General features: G+C 41.7%; 4 protein-coding genes across 5 annotated transcripts; 1 reads left to right on the top strand and 3 right to left on the bottom strand.

The window, feature by feature from the left end:
* Positions 1–116: 116 nt before the first annotated feature.
* On the bottom strand, positions 117–3,139 carry LOC142962596 (uncharacterized). Its single transcript, XM_076103175.1, has 3 exons — positions 2,966–3,139; positions 2,747–2,822; positions 117–2,330 (listed from the first exon to the last, which is right to left on the bottom strand). The coding sequence occupies exons 1-3, from the start codon at positions 3,064–3,066 to the stop codon at positions 1,287–1,289; spliced, it is 1,221 nt and encodes a 406-aa protein (XP_075959290.1). The 5' UTR covers positions 3,067–3,139; the 3' UTR covers positions 117–1,286.
* A 105-nt stretch (positions 3,140–3,244) lies between these two features.
* Positions 3,245–9,581, top strand: cops6 (COP9 signalosome subunit 6). Its single transcript, XM_076103178.1, has 10 exons — positions 3,245–3,324; positions 4,986–5,111; positions 5,247–5,378; positions 5,779–5,867; positions 6,251–6,313; positions 6,409–6,456; positions 6,570–6,684; positions 7,789–7,881; positions 8,104–8,204; positions 9,128–9,581. The coding sequence occupies exons 1-10, from the start codon at positions 3,282–3,284 to the stop codon at positions 9,266–9,268; spliced, it is 951 nt and encodes a 316-aa protein (XP_075959293.1). The 5' UTR covers positions 3,245–3,281; the 3' UTR covers positions 9,269–9,581.
* A 1,704-nt stretch (positions 9,582–11,285) lies between these two features.
* Positions 11,286–13,170, bottom strand: and4 (actinodin4). Its single transcript, XM_076103606.1, is given in 5 exon segments — positions 11,286–11,642; positions 11,644–12,219; positions 12,724–12,884; positions 12,976–13,020; positions 13,116–13,170. Coding segments are annotated over 5 exon segments (1,047 nt in total). The 3' UTR covers positions 11,286–11,432.
* A 1,664-nt stretch (positions 13,171–14,834) lies between these two features.
* On the bottom strand, positions 14,835–23,583 carry mcm7 (minichromosome maintenance complex component 7). 2 transcript variants are annotated; one of them, XM_076103688.1, is made up of 15 exons: positions 23,392–23,583; positions 21,170–21,249; positions 20,417–20,581; positions 20,148–20,272; positions 19,881–20,061; positions 19,657–19,794; positions 19,401–19,550; positions 19,129–19,243; positions 18,873–19,004; positions 18,559–18,642; positions 18,036–18,247; positions 17,682–17,947; positions 17,391–17,559; positions 16,089–16,198; positions 14,835–15,433 (listed from the first exon to the last, which is right to left on the bottom strand). In XM_076103688.1, the coding sequence occupies exons 1-15, from the start codon at positions 23,420–23,422 to the stop codon at positions 15,208–15,210; spliced, it is 2,184 nt and encodes a 727-aa protein (XP_075959803.1). In that variant the 5' UTR covers positions 23,423–23,583; the 3' UTR covers positions 14,835–15,207. The 2 variants fall into 2 exon arrangements, with proteins under 2 accessions (XP_075959803.1, XP_075959804.1); XM_076103689.1 differs by lacking the exon at positions 23,392–23,583 and adding an exon at positions 21,810–21,935.
* Between the last annotated feature and the right edge of the window lie 711 nt (positions 23,584–24,294).

Raw genomic sequence — 24,294 nt, 5'->3', positions numbered from 1 at the left:
TATCTACAGGCTTGTTGATTAATCTGTGGATTTCATGAGAAGTGGGTCTAGTTTTGTGTAGAATTATGCAATTGACTGATAGAATAAAAACAACAAAGACAAATTATACTTCAAGATGCATTTGTTAAAAATAGGTTTATTTAAAACTCATTTTCATTTATAATTATTAAGAAGGTTAAAATTATAATGGTTGGTTTGCTGCAATACAATTCACGTCAATGACACAGATACTCCATGTAATTAATACAATAAACAGACATTTACAACTACAATGAAAGAAAATAAGACAGAATAATAATTTCAATATGTTGTGCTGTTTTTCTGTCACACCAAAGTCAAACACCTGCTTGTGACATATATATATTTTCTGAATGTATACATAGCTGAAAAGGAGTGAAGGAACAGGAAACAGGTGGATCATTGCCAGCAGCATGCTTCAGTTATCTGCCGTTGTAACTGACACCTGCTTGTGGCTTTACAGTCTAGCTATGACAGATTCATATTTTGTGTATTTTTATTGTGACTGAGTTTGAAAGAGTATGTTAAAAAAACTTGTCTGTTTTTGTCTGCGTATGAGCAACAAATTTGGAAGCGAGACTGCCTTCAGAGATTTTTCCAAACCGTTTGTAACGTGGTCGCTCTAACTTTAACAAGTATCTCTGAGGAAATGTTGCAGATCCAAGAGCAAGATTGCTTTGTAGCAAGATGAGTCATCCTCAATGTGATGAAGAAGCTTAATTTGGTGTTATGGAATTTTTTATTTGCTGAAATAGCCAATAGACATCCTGCCTGGTTATTTCATCCATAAAGAGTAAAAATGTACTATATCACAAAATATAGTACAATTAAAAGTAAGCTTTTATTCAAGTTTGACAGTATATGGTTTGAAAATATCCTGTCAAAACCCAAATTAAGGAAATATATTTAATAAGTATGGCCCTGAATCATATGTAACATTTTGATTATTTAAAAGCCAAACATCTTGAAGAGCACAGTTTAAAACTGATTTTCCTGCTCTGGCTGTTGAGGTTGGCAGATTGAATATTTAGAGAAAAAAATTCATTAGAGTTTACTCTGATTTCTCCAGTATTATACAGTTTATGTGATTTTTTGAAGGACTGAATATCTGATTCACATCCGGAGCTGGCTCCGATGATTTTCTGATATCTTGGGCTGGGCATAGTTAACTTACATAGTCATTCATTTTCTCCATAACACGAAATAAAATGATATATGGCTGAGTAAAAGGGAATTGTATCTTTATTGGCCAGTAGTAGAGACCTCATTTAGTCTGCACTGATCTGAACAGAGCAGTTGGTGAAAACTAGTGTGCAGGATGGCAGCAGGTCAGCCAGTGAGCGACGCAAACTTGGAATGGGATCGTTCATGTCTACTGTGTTGTTTTCATCATTGCTGTTATCTACACCTGCAGCTTCCTCATTGTCCTGCTCTTCTCCACTTCCACCACCCTCACCCTCCACGGCTGGTGGACTCTGCTTAGGCTGGAAGGCCACATCCAAAAACTCCAGCCGGCTGAGTCCGCGGAGCAACCTGCAGCTCCGCACTATCTGCATCTCGCTGAGCGTGCAGGCCCACAGGCACAGACACTTCAGGTTCTTCAAGCGGCTGGCACAGAGCAAGCCTGGGCCCACCTCTTTGCCCCCCAGACTCAGTTCCTCCAGTCCGAGCCATCCTGCACCCAGCCCGAGGGAGGCCATCTGTAACTGGTAACCTTGCCGCCCAGTGATGCCTATTTCCAGAAACTTGAGCCTGGAAAGGCCTTCCACCCCATAGACGCCGTCCTTGGCAGCACATTTCCTGATCCCGTTGGCAGTCACACGGAAGGTGTCACGCAGCTCCAATCGGCTGAGCCTCTCCCATGATGTCAGACTCTTCAGATGCTGGTCCGTGAAAGAGGGCACATTGTTAAGGACTAACCTCCCTATACCAATCCCTGATGGAGAACCAAGCCCTTTCCCTTTCCGATGCCTTCCTTGCTGTTGAGCACCAACACTGGATGTGGCTTCTGCTCTTTCTTGGTCAGGTGAAGGGGAAGTCTGGTTGAAAAATTCACGGGGCAGCTCACAACCACGCAGCTCAAGCACCTGCAAAGACGTAGGTAGGAGCTGGCAACCTTGAAGGCTTCGCAGGTCTGCGTGCAGAAGATAGAGCTTACTCAGGCGAGGGCACTTTGTGGCCACAGCTCTGAGCCAAGACTCGGAAAGAAAGGTGCCCCCTCTGGCAGAAAGCAGCAAACCACGTAACCGTAGGCACCTCAGTCCACAACCCAGGTAATGACGCAGCAGGAGCCAAAGTATGCGGGATGTCACCTAACAAACAATGGACAGTCATGCATTTGTTGAGGGTGGGGAATGGGAGGCCAAAGAGAGACAGTCAATAATTGTAAAGACATACAGAACCCACATGTAATAGCATTTACTTCATAATGGCAAGACAGGTGTATTTGTAGAGCACATTTCCTACACAAAGGCTGTTTAAGTGCTTCAAATAATGCATTAAAAACAACGAAAAGGACTTACTAGCATTGTGATCCAAATTAAAAGTCATTGCTATTGGTTCAAGTGTTAATGGCAGGCAACATATGATTTTCATTTTTCTGAAATTGCATGTGTTGTAGCGGATTACATGAGGTGGCTATGTTCCCCAAATAAAATAAACACTAGACTGTATGGAACAATACGTTAAAAGAAAAAGAGTGAAGCTAAATCGCCAGTAACAGTCTTACCCCTTTCCATGCAGTCAGATCGACAAACCTCCACAGCCGCTGGTCTTTCACAAGCCGGTTCCATCTCTTACACACTCTAAATGACACCGCAAAACACAACAAATAACTTCCTCATGTGACGTGAGTCACGGAAAAAGAAAGACAAAACTGGCACTGGGTATTATTTCACAAAACGAATAACTGGTCAAATACTGTCGGTTAAGTTAAATTCCCCCTTACCTTCCAGCTCTAACGAGCTCTCGTACGCTCAAATACGACAACACGTCAATTAAAATGTTTTCTGGAAAGTAGTCCAGGTTACAGGCTTTAAATTCATCCATTTTGTAAACAAAACTATTTCAACCATGGACACGGACCGATATCGCGACGCACACGGGTTGCGCCTTCATCGGTAGTCCCCCGGAAACCGCTGCCTACTGACTGTCGGACCTAGCGGGTGTTTGCGGTTTTAAAAAAAAACACCGATGAAGCTATATTGCCACCTAACGTTCATTAGGCGAACAGTTCACTGCGCCTGCGCGGTTTACCGGACAAGATGGCGACCAGCAATGGTGGAGGAATGGAAGTGGATGGGGCAGGCTAGTATTTCTCACTTATCTCACAATTTCTGCCTGATATTAACACGAACCTGTATGCAGACTGTCGCATGTGTCGTACATGTGTGTTATGGATGGGTGTGAGTAATGAATCAGTGGTGGTAAAGGTGGCAAGGTAGCGAGCTTGTTGACTAGCGGGTTCACGTAACGTGCACGGCTCTGCTTATAAAGCTGTCAACAAATTCATCACTTTGGATATTTGAGTCGGTATTTTTATACGTATATTGTTGCTTTCCTACTGGTGTTGGCATCAATGATCTTGACTTAAGTCTGTCAGCTCAGGCAGGTTTAAGGAAAACATTGATTCGTTTTGACAACAATCCGATCTTGAATCAGGGCTGGTCTTGGACGTCAGCTGGCCATGTGATCTATTTCGTTCAATAATTGTATTTTCACACATTTAGATTCATTAAGCCAAAGAAGTGTGTACATACGGTATATTGTTGTGTCAATGCTCCTTTCAATTTATATGAAATAATCACTTTCATTTACATCCACAGATCAAAATGGAGCAGTATGAGCAAATTGTGAAAATACATAAACGATAAAAATGGATGTTTATACTAAATTAAAGAGACCTGCAATAATATAACTCTAACAATAGAGACATGACTCAGATAAGGCATTGATTTCCATCTTCATCTCCCTCCCTAGTCTTCCTTATCTTCCTCAACCTCTACTGTTGCCTACCCTACTCTCAATCATTAACTTATTGAATTAAATGAAACAGTGTACTAAGCGAAAGGTTGGTGGTTTGATCCCTTTCGGGGCACTGGTCCCCTCTGCCAGCACGTTGTTGCCATTGACACACATTAAAGGCAGTTAAAGAAACAATATACAACACATCTGCCCACGCTGTGTTGACACGGAGTCGGTTGTAAATCGTCAAAGTATCCCTACAAGTAGTCGTGATAAATTAGTTACGGTTCCGTAACCTTAGCCAACAATACGTCTTAAAATCCTTCTGGGCTCTAAGGTGCCTCCATCTTTTACATGCATCTCGATTATTTACGTTTTACCACGTCTCTGGTCAAGTAGCGTTTTAGGAAGATGCTGAGGCTTTATTGCTGGCTTCCATGGCTGCAAAACGTGTGCCAATTTGTTTCATATCTGGCAACATGGGGCATCAAAATAGGCTTGTATTGTATGTCGTAAAATATTTCACAGAAAATTACATTTATAAGTCAGAGTATAGTACGTCATGAAAATGTCATAGTATAGTATTTACCGTTTGACTTTTATAATACTAAAAGAATGTCTGTTTCCAGAATTTTCTCCATTTCTTCTTTGATGTTTTTCCAAAATGTTAATGTTTGTATTTTGATTTTGTTGCATAACATAAACATTCCAAACATAAGATGGAAAAACCCACATCACTGAATCCCTACTTGTCATATTGGGAAGTTTCGCAACAATTATCTTCATTTATTTTAGTTATATTTATTATTGGTAAATAATTATGAATTGATTGTTTCCTACTTAACTCATCAATCCTCTATATCCTGTCAGGATAGTGTAAAATGTACTTTTTAAGTCTCCAGGATTCAGGTTGACGTCCTCAAATTGCTTGTTTTGGTCCATCAATAACTCAATAGTTGCTGGAGTGTTGAAGCCTTCTATTTTGTGTCTCTGTGTGACTGTAGCCAGCCCCAGTGTTATGGCTGCAGGGGTCACCGGAAGCGTTTCTGTGGCCTTACACCCTCTGGTTATCCTCAACATATCCGACCACTGGATACGCATCCGCTCACAAGAGGGACGACCGATGCAGGGTACGTATTGAGGAAAAAATGGCACGTAAGCTGTGATGTAATGTATAGTTGGTCTAATGTTCAGCTGAGTCGTTCTGTAACTGAGTGTAATTAAACAGGTTATTATATATTATTGTGTTTCTTTCTCCTGCTCAGTGATTGGCGCCCTGATCGGGAAGCAGGAGGGAAGAAACATCGAGGTGATGAACTCCTTTGAGTTGCTGTCTCAGACCGTAGATGAACGAGTGCATATTGACAAAGAGTACTACTACACCAAGGAGGAACAATGTTAGTGGTTTGTATTTGTTACGGGCAAGAATACAGCTCTATTCTATCTAATAGGTTTCTCCTTTTATGACTCCTTTATGAAACGCAGTGCAGCCATTCCTTAATGCATACGTGTTTTGTTTCTCCTTTGACAAGTTCATTGTTTCCTGTAACAGTCTGGAGGTGACTTGCTGAAATGAATAAAATCTGTGGCGCAAATTGTCTAAGTTAGGATTTGGTTAACGAACCCGTACTCGCCCCCCCAAATCCTTTTAAAGAAACGTCAGTGACAGATTGCATCACAGAGGAAACATGAGATTCAGTTATTGATAACGTGTTATTCATTAGTCAACGGTGGTTAATACTCAAAGTAACGTGCTTGCTGTAGATTTTTTCCTTAATATTCCCTTTTGCCTCTCAGTTAAACAGGTCTTTAAAGAGATGGAGTTCTTGGGCTGGTACACCACAGGCGGCCCCCCTGAGGCATCAGACATCCACATTCACAAGCAGGTAGGCAAAAGTTCAAGGGGCAATACGTACAGTAAATCTGAATGAACGAACATCTTTACCTTCTCACAGAATCTCACTCACTGAGTCAGTGGCAACCGCACACCGCTAGTGTACATCAAGGTTGTCCTACATTCACCTCGATTGGTCAGATACCTGAGCGACACGTTTTACTTTGAAAGCAAATATCAAACAAAAATGTTGCAGAGATTCTGACATTTTGTGTTATTGATTCATGTTAAACCAATGCAGACATTGCAAAAACAACATGCAATGCCATGATTATTTAACAAGCAGGTGATTTTGACTTTGCTGTTCTTATTAAAAGTAAAATCATCTTAAAGCCTGATAGTTGTTTCCTACTTACTTTCCTTCTTCTCTGCCAGGTGTGTGAAATTATTGAGAGTCCTCTCTTCCTCAAGCTCAATCCATTGACCAAGCACACAGATGTGAGTTCTTGCATTTTCACTTAAAAAATGAGAAAACACCACACTGCTGTATTTAGACACGGCTGCTTTAATTAATGTGTCCTTTTTTCCTTCAGCTTCCTGTTAGTGTTTATGAATCTGTGATTGACATCATCAACGGCGAGGTAATCTTTACATTTCATGTCATCATTTACAAATCCTGTCCTGCAGCAGTGAGACAGATTCCCATGCGGAATTGTCAATGTTTTATTTTGAACGTGTTTTGGGGTTTTTCTAGGCCACCATGTTGTTTGCTGAGCTGACGTACACTCTGGCCACAGAAGAAGCGGAGAGAATCGGTGTTGACCACGTAGCTCGGATGACGGCCACTGGCACAGGAGAAAACTCAACAGGTAAGAGTTAATGTTCTGTGGGTCACATCAGCTATAAATCATTTGCACTAATGTATTGTTTTTTACGGTTGATTTTATAAACATTGTTTATTGAACTCATAAAAGGTGTTCTCTCAGCTCGTATCTCAGATTATGATGAATCCAAATGAAATGGCTATTACAGCTAGGACTATCTTACATACTGGTGGAGTGTTTTACAGTTAGGATTACTTCCATTTCAGCAGCAATGTTATGACTATTATATTTGTGAACAGAATATGAAGAGACTGTTCAAAACTATAGATTAAAAAGACAGGAGAAGATTCGTCTGTAATGGACTGTGTTGTTTTTCAAGATGTAACATAATCCCTCGTTCACAAAGGACTCATTTCTGCTGGTATTTAGGATTCAATTGTTAATTGATTTCTCTCTGTTGTGTGTTTTATCTGTGGTTATATGATCTTATATTTCTGCCACATACTGGTATCGGCTCTTTATTTTATTAAGGTATTAGGTAGACCAAAGTAAAATACACAGAGTTAATACTGACCAGAGAAAAAATATCAAACTCTGATGTTAATGTGACAAGTAAAGATAATTCACAATTGAATCATTCTGTAACAGATCACAGGCTCTATTATTCCTTGCATATTATTCATTAGAATTACAGATGTTTGGGATTCTTTGCCGCATATTGAGACGTCTCGTATAAAATCAATTCGGTAAAACTAGCTTCCCCCTCTTAGTCGATTAGTCGACTATTTGGTCGTTTTGATCACGTTTTTTATGCTGAATGACTTATTTCCAAGAAACATCTTTGGTGAACACAAGATTTAAAGTAGTGCTTTTGTGTGATTCTTTGTGGAGAATCTCAGTTTTACTGATCTGCCGATTTAAATTAACTAAGCGATGAGTCGACTAAGAATGTCTCTGGTCTAGGACAGCCCTAAATACAACAGTGGATAATACACACATGGGTACAAACATCATGCATAAACACAAAGAAACAATCAAATCTTAAACTCCACAAAATGTCCTTTATTTATTCTTAAAGAAGATGGTTAAGGTGCAAACTGACTATAAACTGACCAATATTCACTTTTTGTTCTTCGTCTTCTCTGTTAGTTGCCGAACACCTCATAGCCCAGCACAGTGCGATAAAGATGCTCCACAGCCGGGTGAGGATCATTCTAGAGTACGTCAAAGCCGTGGAATCAGGTGAGAGGACAACAGGGTCTTTTAATTGAGGCTTTGAGAGCAAAATATGTGAAAAATAAGTCAGGAAAACAGCTGTTCTTAGATGAGATGTTTCCTTTCCTCACTTTTACCCTTGAGGCCCCTTGAGCGCACCTCTATAATTACAAACCCCTGTCTTGACAGCATCATCTTACCTCACTGTTTAATAAGCTCTGCTTTACCTTATTTTTTTCTGTCCTGCAGGAGAGGTGCCATTTAACCACGAGATCCTTCGAGAAGCCAACGCCCTGTGCCACAGATTGCCGGTCCTCAGTACCATAAAATTCAAAACTGACTTCTATGATGTAAGCAAGCTTTCTGTACCTTAACGCACGAAAGGTTTTTACACCCTCATGCACGTTGGATGTTTTCATCTAAATGTCAAAGGATAAGGTCGGCATTCTCATCAACATATCAAGAGAAAAGGCTAAAACAAACAAACAGTTAGTCCATCTCTTAAAACTTTGACTTACCCAGTCTGTTTGTGGCTCTTAACCCAAAGCACATTGATTCCTACTGACCACAAATATATTGTACAAAACCGGAATAATACACAAACAGGAGGAGATATCAGGGATGAGTACAGTGATGGGTTTACGGTAAATGATAAAGATGGTCCGTGTCTGTTTTAGTGGATCCTAGTGTTATATGAATAGTAGCACATAACTGAGATATGCATTTTTATTTTATAAAACAGCAGAGCACTGTATTTAACTGTACCAGGGGTCTACTTTTATAACCGTTGCAAAAAAAAACGGTGCCTGATGGAGACGTACCCCACTTTCCACTCAAAAGTTGTGATGTAAAAAAACATCAACAACTTGACTGGAGAATGTGCGCACCTGTCCAGAAACTCTCACCTATGCGTATGCACATTATGGACTGAGATGCTGATTAGAAATTCAATTTGAAAGGCCTCTTGAGGTGCCTGTACTCGTGCACGAAAGGGTTAAAATGATAATAATCGGTTGTTTTAGGAATCCAGGATAACATCAAATAGCATTAAAGAATTGCAAAACCAAGCAGCAGCAGTTTTCAATACTAACTTCAAATACTGTGCATATATCACCAAATTTAGTTTTCATATAGTTTGTGTGTAAAATTGCTGCTGTGAACATGACTGTGCTGTCATTGCACTCATCATTGATTTGCGATTTTTAAAAGGAAATTTCTTATTAGCAGGCGTCCGAGCAAATTTCTCTAAAGCTGTCTTTCTTCTCCCCTGCAGCAATGTAACGACGTGGGCCTCATGGCGTACTTAGGCACCATCACCAAGACCTGCAACAGCATGAACCAGTTCATCAACAAGTTCAACGTCCTGTACGACAGACAGGGAATCGGCCGAAGGATGAGAGGACTCTTCTTTTGAGCCGGCAGTAAGCCGAAGCAGAGAGACAAACAAGCACTGCAGTTTCTTTTTCTGTTTTTTTTTCTTTTTGGATATGTTTGTATTTTTGGTTTGCTAAAACAAATTCTGCAGTAACTTTTCAAACAAGTTTACTATTTTCAACCACAAGTGTATCGAAAAGCACTTAATTACACAAATCTAAAAGAGCTATATATACAAAATCGCTAAACTTTTTCTTGGCTACGCACAGAAACTAATCTACTATACATCATTATAATATTTTACCCCGTTTGTTTTATGTTGTATGTAATAAATGATCTGCTGATTTTTTTCATTGGACTTTGACTCCTCTTCTTTCTAAGATTGTACAGTATGTCATAAAAAACTTATAAAATTGGAATAGTAAAGTATGTCATGGTGTAGTTTGCCATTCATGTGATAGAAAATTCAATTTGTGCCCTTAAATACATTTTGATGTATAGTATGCATCAAAATGCAAAAAGAAGTCACAGGATAGGATGTAAAAATGTCATAAAAAAAGCACAGTGCAATAAAGATGCTCTACAGCCGGGTGAAGATTATTCTGAAGTATGTGAAAGCCGTGGAATCAGGTGAGAGGACGACAAGGTATTTTAAATGAGGCTGTATTACAGCCTCATTTAAAATACCTTGTCGTCTGGCAAACAGCTGTTTCCACACTTGTATACTATTAGGAGAGGCCCCTCGAACTCAACTCCATAATTACAAGCCCCTGTTTGATACTTATCTTGATGTTTTCATATATTGAGCCATAACTTGTTTTTTCTGTTTCCATGTACCGCATGAGAGGTGCCATTTAACCACCAGATCCTTTAAAAAGTGTGTTCAACTGCTGAACTAGAGCTGCTTATACATGTCTTTAGCTCTTCTATATTGCATTGACTACTGTAACACACTGTTCTCCTCACTTTTTCACTGTAATGGCAAAGATAGACACTTCTGCTTGGAAGTTTATTCAATTAGCTACATTAAAAGATTTGAATCTGCACATCAGACAGAAACTTCTAAAAATGAAATATTAGACCTGTTATGATCACAGTTTGTTTTAGCACAGTCTCACCCTGTGTTGTATTCCCTAACGAGTGCTTTTTTTATAACGCCTTTCTTTTCCCCCTGCAGCTATGTAACGACGTGGGCCTCATGGCCTACTTAGGCACCATCACCAAGACCTGCAACAGTATCAACAAGTTTAAAATCCTGTTCAATGAACAGGGAATCAGCTGGAGGCTGAGAGGACTGAGAGGAAGTGTATCAAACAGCACTTGATTACAAAAGTCGCTCAACTTTTCTTGGTTATGCACAGAAACGAATCCACTGTATGTGAATATACTATTTTACCCAGTTTATCTTATTGTTCATGTTTCTGTATGTAATAAGGGATCAGCTGATTGTTTTAATGTGACAGCTCTTCTTTTTAAGCTTGAAGGATTGTAGTAGGGTAGACATTATAGTAACTGTACACAACATGCAGCTAGTAAAAATGTCAGAGCTGCACTCTGAAATGAGTCTATGTAAGTCAGCTCTGTGCAGCTGCAGGCTTATTGTCAGCAGTGTTTGCAGTTAGCTCGTCTTTTGAAGTCGTTTGCCTTTGGAGGTTTGAGCAGACGAGCATACTCAACAGGAAAGGGGGGCAGGGAGAGTTACAGCTCCAAAGTCGGGGGTCTAACAGGAGTCAGCATTTTAATGGGTATTAAATGTACAGTGGAACCAGACATAAAGACCCCCAGCATGCAAGTTGCCACTTTTACTTTACTACCTGCCATGTGGCTCGAGGTGGAGCAAACATGTTCTTTCCTTTCTGTCTTCCTGCACCTTTAAAAAAGTATACATAGAGACAAAATACTACTCAATCACCGATGAAAAACTTTATTATCTCATTAATGAAAAATAATTTGCATTACTTGTGTTGACTGAAAACAGTTTTGTTTTTTTTACTTTCTGACAGTGATGATGGTAAACACATCAATGCCTTAACAGTTGTCAATTGTATAAGGTTTAAACAAATATGCAACTTTTCAAAGCTTCAGTACAAGTTGTAGTACATTTGCAGATGTTAAAATCCCTCAAACTATGAAAATGTTCAACCTTGATGTTTGTAATTAAAGTCTGTTAAAAAAACCTTTTCCTCCATCACTTGCTGGATGTCTTACTGACTGTGGCCTGACTCTGCAGGCTCATCTACAGCAGCAGAGGGCTGTGGGTATTGGAAGCGGGATGGGTCGTACAGATCATCCATGGGGTTGTAGGGCATGGGGTAGTAGTAAGGGTAGAGGCCTTTCTTCTTGATGGGAGTAAGGGGAGCTGGCACCGCCACTGGTTCCTCTATCTGTTCCTCCTCCACAGGGGGGGGGTGGTGGCGGCGGGGGGACCATGATCTTCCCCTTCATGGGTCTGGGTGGGTGTTCAACCAGGCAATCAGGGTCCCAGTAAGGGTCACAGTCGTACTCCATGCCCTTGAAGGGGCGGATGGGCGCCGGCAGAGACTTCTTGATGAGGACTGGTGGCGGTGGAGGTGGGGCGGACTTCTTTGGTGGAGGGGGAGGAGGTTGGGGCACTATGACTGGAGCTGGAGCTTTCTGGGGGGTGCAGTGGGGGTGGTGGCGGGGGTCGCAGAGCACAGGCACGGAGCCGGTAGGCAGGTAGACGATGTGGGGCTTACAGAGGGGGTCTTTCCTGTTGCACAGGTAGAGAACATCAGCCTGGGAAATGACTGGCGCAGGAGGGAGAGGAGGAGGGGTCGCTGGGGGCTCTGTGGGCTTTGGGCCCCCTTTCATTGGAGCTAGAGGAAAGATTTTACACTTCTTGTCTGTGGCTGGGTCACACATGGTCGGCATTCCCAGCTTGTTCTGGAAATAGGAAGCGTCGGGGCCGTAGGTGTGCTCCAGGTACCTCATCTGCTGGTAGAGCATCCGCAACTTGTCAATCTCATAGAGCTGAGAGGAAGGGGAAAAGGAAAAGCTTAAAGAATTTAATAGGGATAAATCAATACATACATACATATATTATTTTCATTCATGAATTTGGACTGCCAACACTCAATATGACTTGAGGCTACATCATAACCCAAATCTCATGACTAATATTCAAGAAAAGTAGGGTCTGCACTGCAAAATGAGGTTCAGACAGTGTAGGGGTTTAGGGTTAAATTATCCAGATGATGCTGATGATGTAAAGAGAACGTCGCTGGTTTGAATCCAGCAACATTTCATGCCCCCACTCTCTCCCCTCATTTCCTGTAAAGTCTCTACTGTTCACTGTCTAATCAAGGGGGAAACATCAGTCGTCTGTGTGTAGATATCGACTGTCCTGAATCACTAGATTAACACAGTGTGGATTCTGTTTTAGATTCTGCTTATGTTCATACTCCCAGAGACATTTGATTCTCACTGGAGTCTCCCAGGATAAGAATGTGTACACAAAGTACCCAATGTACGTACCCCCTCAGTGTGTCCGATGCTGCTGTAGTAGCGGTAGTAAGCCTGGAAGTCTGGGTTTCCTCTGTACCACCTGGGGTCAGCGTTACGCTTCAGCCTGGAGTGACTCAGAAAGCCGTTTGCTTTTTCTGAGTCAATACCAACAACACTGACGGGTACCATCTCTGTTAACAGAGGAGATGAAGCTCAGTCCGATAGAGAACTTCTCAACAGTTATTTAAATGTATTCTGAAGTTATTTAGGCTCTGCACCTACCTTCCTGCTTGATGGTGTTTGAAAAAGATTTGGCCTCCAGCAGGCCTGGAGGAGGAGACAAAGCATGAGATGGACATCGATCATCTTGCTTCTGACATATTTTTGTTGAAGTAGTTGTTCAATAAAGAACCAGAACTTACCTGAGAGCGCCATCAGACAGCAGAGTGCCCCCAACAACCATAATGAAGAAATCATGGCGAACTCCTGTGTTTCATGGCAATAATAGATTTGCATCATTTACGGGGAAATAGTACAGTTCTAACAAAACCATTGCTATTAGATTACATAAGAAATATTGATTATAATCCTTCAAAAACAAAATTCACAATATATATACACCTCTACTCACAACAAAGACGCATTTAAAATGGTATGGAACTTCTTGACCTATTTCACAGTTTATTTAAAAGTGCAGGCCTTTTCCCTAGAATTTGAATGTATAATAGATAGGAAAAAGTTATTCAGACTAATGTTTCACAGTATTACAAGACAAACTATACTTCTAAAGGTGAACTTATTGTCCTACTTTGATGCTAAATACATATTGATCAGTAGAAAGTATTGAACAAAGCAGCTACAGGAGAAGTTACACCATTTAGCTAAATTAAATGCAGTTTTTAGTTAAATTAGTCAGCACTTTCAGAAGCTAGAAATTATCATCCTGCAATATTTGACTCACCCGTCTCAGGAATCGGTCTTCACTGCACTAACTGAGCAGAGTGGGTTAAATACAGATTTCTGTGTCCGACCCCCTGAAACATTATCTCCTGTCCAATAGTTCTGCACCAACTTTGACACCAGAATCCTGTCTCCACCTCTCTCTTTCTTTAATATGTGGCCTTTGGCGCCAATTAAGAAAAAAAAAAAAAGCTGCACTTTTAGCTGCAAAGCCATAAAAACAGACTTCAAATGGAAACTCCCCATTAAATCTGGAAGGAAAGCATCACCTGCTGGGACAACTGCAACTGTGGGGGAAAATGCTGCCTACTAACACAATAACTCAGCCAAAAAGACAGTAAAAATCATAGACGACGGTCTGCGCTGCCTTACATGTACATTTATGAGTTGTTAGAGATTTGTAAATCGCTGTCGGCACCAGAAGGCTGGTATTTTTACCCAGAGAACACCTGCTTTCTTTTAACAGTTCTGTGACTGACTGCTGGTTATCAATTCACTGAGCAACAAAGAGGCTCGTTTTGTCTTTACATGTTCACTATCGTTTTTGAAGCACTTGGAATTAGGCTGAAGCTGAAGCCTTATATGCATTAACTTAATGCACATCACACACATATATATATATATATATATATATATACATACACACACACACACACTTTGCACTCATCAGTTGATGGTGCAGTGGATGACCCTCATGGATTTGTCACTTTTAAGCAGTACCTGATTCCAGCCTCTTAATAGTTCAGATCAAGCTTTTCTTTGTCTTATGTGACAATAAACTGAACGTCTTTGGGTTTTAGACCGACTGACAAAACTAGTCATTTGAAGCCAAAATCTTGTTACTACTTAAAGTATTTTTAGAAACTCATTCTAACAGTTTTTAGCCTAAATGATTAATTGGGGAAATGTAATCTCCAGATGAATAGATAATGAGTTTGCATAGTTAGCGCAGCTCTAAACTACAACTATTAATATTTGAAGACATGGCCTTGGGCTTTTAGGAACTTGGACATTTCACATGTTTATAGACAAAACAATAATGAGAATAGCAGTCAGTTTCAGCACTGTATTTAAGCATGTTTTACGAGCATTATGTCAGGATGGCAGTAGTTAATCGGGGCTGGCTGCAACTTTCTTCATTTAATGTGCACACCGGGGTCCACATGAACCACATGAAAGCAAACGATTGAACCATCAATTTATTATAACAATGCTCAACCTTTTATCTTGCATCACAGTGTAAATGTACAGAAATGCTCTTTGTCAAAGAACCTAGAAGCTTTAAGTACTAAATTACAGATATTACACCATTCCAAATTCTGACATACATATTTACAAAAGATTTACTGGTGAACAGGAATCTTAACATAAAAAAAAAAGCTATGGATGTTTAACAGCAGGGATTCTTGCAAAATAGTCGAACTTAGAAAATGTCCAGGTTCTGCTCGACTTGTGTTGCAAAATGCAACGCCCCAAGTTAAGTCTGCAGAAAGCCTACAATAAAGAGTTTTCCTCTCAGGTGACTGAAACGCAGCGTGCACGTTGCAGGTTTCTTCAGACAAAGGTGATGCGGCTGCGGGCCTGGTTGACCTGCCAAACGTTCAGCTCCTCGTACTCCTCCAACGCTTCCTGGAACTGGGCGGGGGTGAAGCCACGAGTGACGCAACGCTGTTCCGCTTCAGCCATGCGAACCACTCCGCCGGCTCCGCCGCGGCCGGCCACGCCCTCCGTGGAGAGCTCACGCACCAGAGAGAAGATGACGTCGGCCGGACGCTGAGTCCTGTGCGGAATGAATTGAGACGATTTGTGATTTGAGAGACTTGTTTGCCTTTTGCTGTTGAGTTTCAATAGTTTGACACTTTGTAAAATACAATGATAGATACCACTCATGCATTTCTGTCTGGCACATAACCACAAGTTGTCATTTTGAGGCTTTTTTTTTGTTCAGATTACACAAAACAAATATGAATTAGTTACTTTTGAGTGGTTGGGAGGTGATTTTGATCTGTGATCAGTTAGCTTCATTCTCAACATGAGTGCAATATAAATCTTTCAGCGTAAAAACAAATAAGCATTATTTGTGTAACGACTTTTCATTTAATTTGCTTCAGATGTTAAAAGTACTCGTATTTGTCAAACCGATGCCCTTTTAAAAAGAAACCTGGCTGTTTTCCCTCATTGTTGTAAAAAAAGAGAAAAGTATATGGTAAGGCGTACAACAACGTCACTAGTCTTGACGCCTGCCTCACAGAACCGGCTCCTGTGTGACGAGAGCTCCATAAAAACAGACGTTTTACAGCTTCCTCCAGGATATGCAGCGACTGTTACGGGCACATAAGGAACCCATAAAGGACATTCTGGGTTGGACGACGTCCGGTCCCTCATGTTACACGGAGCTAAATGAACAAGATCCTTCAGACAGTGTTAACACCAACCTTGTGGCGCTGGACTTGTCGGCTTGCAGCGAGTCCTTTGACATCTCCATCAGTCTCATTGCCTCGTTGATGTCTTCCTTCTCCACAGACTCCATCATGCGAAGGCGAGCCTGCAGAGAGCCAACAAAACAAATGGGAATTGTGATTGAGACGGAAATGAGATCAAGAAAATGTGTATCATAGTAGAAATTTAGTTCGACGTCAGATCTGTCCGATTACGAAGGCTGCGCTGTGCCGGCACTGTCAGACCGAGACAAGTGCAATGCCCTCTGGGATGGCCGGCAATTGCCCAAGTCTCCGCCTCTCAACACCAGCTAGTCTCTCTACAGGTTGAAATTAAAAAACACCAAACTAAAGGCTTAAAATGAACTGCAAAAAACTCGATCTTCATAGTGATGACAGTTCTGGCCATGGTCAGTTTTGCATGGGTTTGCACAGCTGCTCTTAACGCACACAGGCTGACTGCCGACCCTGCAAAGCTGGTCAGGATCAGACGGACCTCGGCTCACTCATACGGTTATCCAGATGCAACATCTGTACAAACGCAGAGATCAGTCGATGTTCAAATAAATACATTCTTCGATTCTCTTCAGTGCTACCGCTCAGTTACAGTTTGCCCTCTTGTGGACATCTGTGTGCAGCACATTGCCAACCCGTCTGCCTGAAGTGCTGGTTTTGCAGTAGGTGGATGACTGCTACCTGCACAAACAGCACTTTTGACAGCCAGAGGCCGACACCAGATCACAAAAACACTCAATTCAGGAAACACACATTTCTATAGATGCCTTTTCAGAAATCCAAGAACAAAACAGGATAATTTGACATTATGCAACACAGAGATGCAAAACGAAATTCAGTCGTAGCCTATTTGTAACACATGACAAACAAAACAAAAACAGCATTACATTCCTGTAGTGCTTTTCTAAAATTTGCATCATAAGGAATGTAAACAGCAGCAACAAAAACAATAAACGTGTACATGACTCAGCAATAGCAAATCAGATGATTTGCTATTGCTGAGTCATGATGAAGAATGATGACTATAGACGAGAGATCTTTTGTCCAGCGTGGGAAAGAAGTGCTCACACTGCAGTAGGCCAGGTTATCATCACTACCTGCACTGTAAGCACTTTATCGCACAATGGACTCTTAATCAAGACACGCAAGTATGATGATCACGCTTTATATTACTCCATTAACAATGTCGACAACATTTTATTTGTATGACAAATAATACATCTCCTGCAGTTTAAGTTATTAAAGTTTCCGTCCACCCACGGTTCACTACGGTGTATTTCTCACCAGGGCAGTGGACAGACGGAGGATGGACAGGAGGGTACGTGCAGAGGTGAAGGTGGTGTCTTTGCTGACTCGGGCCTCTTTCCTCATCTCTACGTAAGCAGCAGTGATGTAATCAGCCAGCGCCTCGGGCACCACAGGCTGCCGCTTCTTACACACAGCGATGTAACGTCTGAAGGGATTTACATTTCACAAAAATTGCACTTAGTTGGTAGTTTTGACATACTGTTAAAAGAAAAAGAAATCGCAGAGTGAGGCTGAAACACTTTGAAATATAAGGCGGATCATCGTCACCTCATCAGCTTCATGTCGATGGGGGTGAAGTGGGTGGGGGGCTGGCGTAGGTGCTGGTGGACGTAGGTGATGTGCTGCGCTAGACGCAGGTCGGCGTCAGCGTCCGGCTTGTCCTGGATCAGCCAAAGCAGGTCAAAACGGGAGAGCAAAGCAGCCGGCAGCTGAATGTTCTGCTCGATGCTCTTCCGGGGATTGTAGCGGCCATAGGCGGGGTTGGCTGCTGCTAGAATAGAGCAACGGGCATTGAGGGAGGTCATGATGCCCGCCTGGAAAAGAGCGAAAAATATTAGTTTGAGATGTGCCGTTCGATATTAATGTTTCTCCAAATGAATCCACCGGTGCCGTTGTCTTTACCTTAGCGATGGAGATGGTCTGCTGTTCCATCACCTCGTGGATGGCTGTGCGGTCGGCGTCGGCCATCTTGTCAAACTCATCAATGCAACAGACGCCCTGGTCAGCGAGCACCAAGGCTCCGCCTTCCAGAGTCATTTCTCCAGTGACAGGGTCACGCATCACCGCTGCAGTCAGACCGACACCAGAAGAGCCGCGGCCTGTTGTGTACTGGCCTGAAGACCAGAGAGGGGACAAGAGAAATGCATTTTATTTTTAAATTGCAAACCAAGACAGTCAGATACTGGTATCAGGTTGTCAGAGTAGAATGATTAAAACCCTAGAATGTAGGCAAAACTAAAGTGTCCAAAACCTGGCATAAAGAAAACAGCCGTTACTCTTCTCCAGTCAGAAAAAAAAAAAAAAAAAAAAATCACATAAAAAGTTAATATTTTACCATCTAAGCCTTACTGGAAAGAAAATGCCTTACTGGATAAAATATTAACCAGATACAGGACATTTACTCCACGGACAGGACTGTACTCACTTCGAGGAGCCAGGCGGTCAATGTAGGACAGCAGCTGGGACTTGGCGACTCCTGGGTCTCCCATCAGGCAGATGTTTATGGTACCTTGAGGGAGAAGAGTGTTGCGGTTAGTGCAAAATTACATAAAACGGCAAACGCTTTGTTTTTGAGAAAACATTACACGTAGCTCAGTGATCTGAACAAATGTAGTAATGTGACAGAATGACCTCCTTTTGTGTGGACGTGTTATGATTTGCAACTGGGACAATTTATATTTATCTTTGTAGTTGGCCTGTTTAATAAGAGGTTAAAAGGGTGCTTGAGTCAGTGCTCACCTCTGATTTTCATGCCTTTAGGTGCCTGTTGCACCCCTCCAACCAGCAGCAGGAGCAGAGCCTTCTTTACATCTTCATGTCCGTAGATCTCTGGTGCTATTGAGCCAGCTAGCTTCTCATAAAATCCTTCCTCTGCAACAGAAAAATACAATCACTTCAGAGCGTGAAAATGATCAGCATCATCCGGTTTTGGCATTCATATCGGTTACGGCAGTGATTTTACTGAAGTCCAGCTATCCAACACACAAGCGCCAACCTGTAATGTCACGCAGCTCCTCCTCAGTCAGATCGTCATTGCCAAGCTCATCATCATCCGACTTGTTCATGAGTGTGATGTTATGAGCCTCCAGGTAAGTTTCTGACAGAAGACCCTGAAATGACCAAAATCAGGATTAACTTTAGATACTTGCATACCAACACTTTAAAAAAAGCTCTCGCCACAGATTAGAAGTCAGTCAGAGACGCTTGAACGTGAAATGGGGTAAAAACAGACAAATCCTGAATTTAAGTTTGATGCCACATACACACCTGAGTGGCCTGTTTGAAGCCTGTGCGTAGAAGAGGGAGGAAGACCCCGGTGACGGCCACGTGGTCTCCTGGCTGGGCCAGACGCGTGTTTTCTCCACGGGCATAAATCGACATGCTCCGTGGAATATTTCCAACGGGCACCTGGTCACTCTGTTGGACAGAAGAAACTCATGAGACAATTGAAACTTCCTAAAACCCCAAATCAAAAATACAATTCATGGCAACAGTGAGCAGTGTATTGTATAAAGCTACTTACATGCTCCTGGATACGCAGCTCCTGGAACTTGACAAATTTGGAGCCTCTGGTCTGCAGGTAGAGCCGACCTCCAGATTTGTTGGTGACACACTCTTGGCTGGGACACATGACGAGGGGCATGAAGGTGGGAGACTGGATCTGAAGCACAAAAATACTTAGTGAGGGACACCTGATAAATGTATCGTCTTAAAATATAAAGATCACAGAACTCAAACCCATCTTACTGGTTGATAGGTCTCAGCACCACACTGGTCACACGTGTACGTAGCGACGGCCATCATGGGCTTGACCTCGGTGGCGCGGGTCACTATGCCTCGAACATTCACCAGATTCCCGATGCTGTCCGCTCGTACGTCTCGCACCACTTTGGGTTTAGCAGTGGTGGGAGGTTTAAAGTACAGCTCACTGTGGAAGAAAGTAAAGTACAATAAGTACACCTACTGCTTCAATAGTTAAATGTTAATACAAATCCAACCCCGAACTCAACTTACAATCTCCTCATGAGTTCAGGTGGGTACTGGTTACGAGTGTCCCGGGTGTCTGCTGGGTCTCGACCCCTTTGTTCCATCATCAGCCGGTGCTCAATGTACACGTCCAAAGAATCCTTGGCCACAATCTGGATACAACAAAAGCATTTATGTTTTAATAAGTAGGTATTTCACAAAGACATTGGTGCTATCTCATTTACGACAGCTGGTTGAATCAAAATGCTTTGACTTTATTTAAAAACCATCCAGGATCAATGTGTAAGCACACGTACATCTCTTTCTTTGTACTCTGGCAGCAGCTCGTGGATGGCGTCAGCGAACAGGCCGGTGTAGCGCTTGGCATTCTCACAGACGCTCTCAACCAGCTCTGGGTCTTCCTCCGCCACGTCGTCCAGTTCCACAAAGATGGGCACCTGCTCTCTGTGGGCCAGCGACACCTGTACGCACAGAATACTTAGTGAGAAGGTGAGCCACTTGATTACACGATCATGTCTGCACTATATAGCTTAGTAGATGCTAGATTTAACTAATATACTGGCATATACCAGATGTGTGAATCAGCAATATTCAAGTTGTTGATTTTCATATTAGTTTAATGCACGTTGTGCCTTTATTAAATAGCTATATTGAAAAGATGACACGACACAATTGAGTGAAGTGCAACAAAAGGGTCCCCGGCCAGACCTTTGTTGAGCTGGGGACAATGTGGTTCATGGTGACCCTGGTATGGTTGCCTTAAGGTAGCTTCATAAGCTAAAAATAACAAATTATAAAAAAGTGTAAGTAAACACTTTGTGTGTCAACTGTAGTTTAAAAGACACTTAGCAAATTGCTGAAATTATTATAAAAAGAGGACAAAAAGATAACTGGTTGATAATTTCTAATTGACCGGTCTGACATAAATCCCTCATCACTCATAATACATTTAGGTTAATGTCAATATCATCCTTCAGTCAAGAACATTGCTATTTAAGGCCACAACAGCCCCCTTTAAAAGCTACACATTCACTGTTTACTATACTTACAAGCTGAGCTCCATATTTGAAAACCTTCTTCCCATTGTCATCCTCTGAGTAAAACTCTTGCAGGAACCTTTTGCATTTGTCTGCAAAACAAAACAAAAACAACACCGTCAGCATTATTTCACAGCAGAAATGGGCAAGCCACATCCAGCAGACACTAGGTGGTGTTTACTGTATATTCACAAGAATAAATAATAGCTTACTGATGTTATCTTTTGGTCTGTTTAGACATTGAAGGGGTTTAAAAGCTGGATCAACAACACCAATGGGCCTAGAAACTGGGAGCTAGTTTGTTGTCCTGCGACGACCCCCTTTGTTGAGTAACATGGCATCCTGTAATCTCGATGAGTCACTACTGCCAACAGTAGAGCTCACACTGCCACCGGCAGACTACGTGAATCAAATTCCACCGGAGTGCACCGACTATCATAGTTGTATAGAGTTAAATAACCGATGTTACGCAGCTGATATCTGAGGGTAAGAATGTAAATACAACAGACGCTCTCAGTTCAGTGTCCATTTTTTTTTCTTTGAGAAAATATCCCCTCACTTCTCCAAAGAGCCACAACTACTAACACTGTTTAATTCCCCGTAACAAGAAACGAAACTATCCGCCGCTCGACGGATAAAATACTCCACTTACTTTGACGCTGTGGCAGAAAATCTGTATCTCCGGTTTAATATTTCTGTGTTTCGAGGATGTTATTGTAAACAAAGCAGCACATGGCTTTTGTGCCTCGTCACTCGAGTATCCCTACGCGACCCCCCCCCCCCCCCCCCCGTTCCCCCACCACCACCACCACATCCGCTCTTCAAAATAGTCCCGGCTGTTGTTTTCAAACCATGGCCAGCCATCTTCCAACGTTAGCTCAGGTTAGCTGGAGTTGTGTTAAACATACATGGACCGCTCCCTTAAATATTAGCCATTGTCATGACATATCCATTGTTAAGTTTTGGATTTTAAGTTGAAGGATAAAACATTAATCTAAATACAATATTACAGCGACACATTTCCAACGGGCATTTGGAACGAGTTTCAAATATTAGCAGCTATTTCCGTTGCTTTTAAGAGTTTTACATATTAGCCGTTGGGGCGCAGATAACAGTTATTGTGAGCGTTAAAACGAAACTGTTTGTTTGTGTAACATAGACATAAAGGATGTAGTCCAAGAGTCAAAACCCCCACGAACCAGCCTTTCGAAGTGCCCTTAAGCAAGGCACAGCGGCCGGCTTACCAGCTAGCATTTCATCTAAACTGCACGTTAACTTGTGTTACTGACAGAACGTTAAAGAGAGCTAGCTCATTGGCTAGCATGCTAATGTGCCGTTGGTTGTGGAGGCTATAGGAGACGTTAGTGAAAGACAATCCTGATTTCAGGACCGGTAAAAGGCCTGAAACAACACGGGTATTGTGGGTCTTCATAAGTCAAAAGAGAGCTGGTTGCATCTATTTAAGTTATTTAGTGGAGATTCATCGAGGGGGAAACGCGGGTTTACAGAAGAACAACAACGCTCGTTAGTCCACGGTTTACCCATCATGCCGGTCTAGCTAATCGTAATCTAGTTACTTATAAAACGCCAATGTCGATGACCAACATTACGACTATTCTTCAATTGCTTTGTCGTTATTGTGAAGTTGTGTTTGTTTATCTGAAATTGTAAAGTTTGCACAATTAACAAAAAAAAAAAGAGCATGTGATGTCAACTGTAAAATAAAATAAAAAATTGTGTTCCTAACAAATTCCACCCGCTTTCATTAACTTAACTCTGTTTAAGTTATTGTCGAACATGTGCTTGCACGGTCGCGCGCCTGCTCCTTTGTTTAAACGTCTCCATCCGGGTCACTACGTAACGTTATAGTTACACAAGCTCACAGAGAACGTAGAACTAGTTAACGTTACCAACAAGTTAGCAAACGTTCAGAAAGGTTAGTGCTACATCGATCTGTCACCCATTGAACGATACATGCACACTAACATGCATAACTTACAGGGTGTGGGTCTAAATAAACGTAAGTTAGTTCAGAATACTTTGTAACGTCACTGCAGAGAATTACGGTTGTTTAGATGAGCTGACTTTATACCCACTACACCAAGTGATATAAATCAGTAACGTGTGTTTCCATAAAGCATGTTAGAGAGCGCACTTAAGTTGAAATGCAGTAATTTAGGCCAACCTGTTGCTGCCATGCCGTTACGTGTAAAGTTAGGTTAACCCATTATTACCTTTCTCTGCCGCATAATCCTTACGAGCCATGGCTGCAGACCCTCAGGTGAGATAACTTGACCACTAGAATGCTAAAAAAGCCTCCAACGGACCCAAAATACAGTTTAAATTCACGATTTAAACGCTTCACTGTGACCGGAGGACCAGTTGTTCATTCACGAGCAGCTCGCGGTTCTTCCCTCAAGAAGTGGCGCGAGTCTGACGTCTGCAGCGTCCAATCGTATCGCTTCTTTCCACAGCGAGGGGCGGGCTCTAGTGGTGGCGCGAAAGTTGCGGGCGATTGTGTGTCACGTGACTCAACAAACTTCCGCCCTGTTAGTCAGGTTTGGCGCGAAAGGCGATGATTGGATTTCATACAACAGAGTGACCCCAGAGTGAACTCAAACACTGTAGACTCAAAGACAGGATACTGTAGACTCAAAGATAGGATGCAGTATATTAATACTAAGGCATCGCCAAAATAAATCTTTATTTTTTAGATTAGACGCATACATTATGTTACTTATTGTGACATTTGAAAATGTGTTTTCATACTAGTAGACATAATGGTCAAAGACCCTAAACTCATCCTCCACATATTATATGGCTTTGCTTTTTGTGTTTCTTATCTTGCAAGATGGGAACACAAACTGCATTTCATTGCTCATGCTTGTTTTGCACAATGACAATAAATTAAATCTTTAACCCAACTGGGTTAATAAATTCCAAAAGAAAAACAAGCATATATTATCAATCTTAAAATGATCTTAGATCAGTTTAATTTCTGTAAACTGAACACAATTGTTTCTCTACAGTGAATGAATGAATGTGAGCAATATATTGGGCGTGTATTGCTGAATGTGAGTGTATTGCTTTTAATATCATTAGTTATCTTCAAGTTTTATTATGTATTTACTTTTTTT

The sequence above is a fragment of the Anarhichas minor genome, unplaced genomic scaffold (genome assembly GCF_050575085.1).
Source record: "Anarhichas minor isolate MPS153535 unplaced genomic scaffold, ASM5057508v1 ptg000028l, whole genome shotgun sequence".
Classification (NCBI taxonomy): Eukaryota; Metazoa; Chordata; class Actinopteri; order Perciformes; family Anarhichadidae; genus Anarhichas; species Anarhichas minor.
Note: the sequence above shows the minus strand (reverse complement) of the source record. Positions and strands in the feature narration are given on the sequence as shown.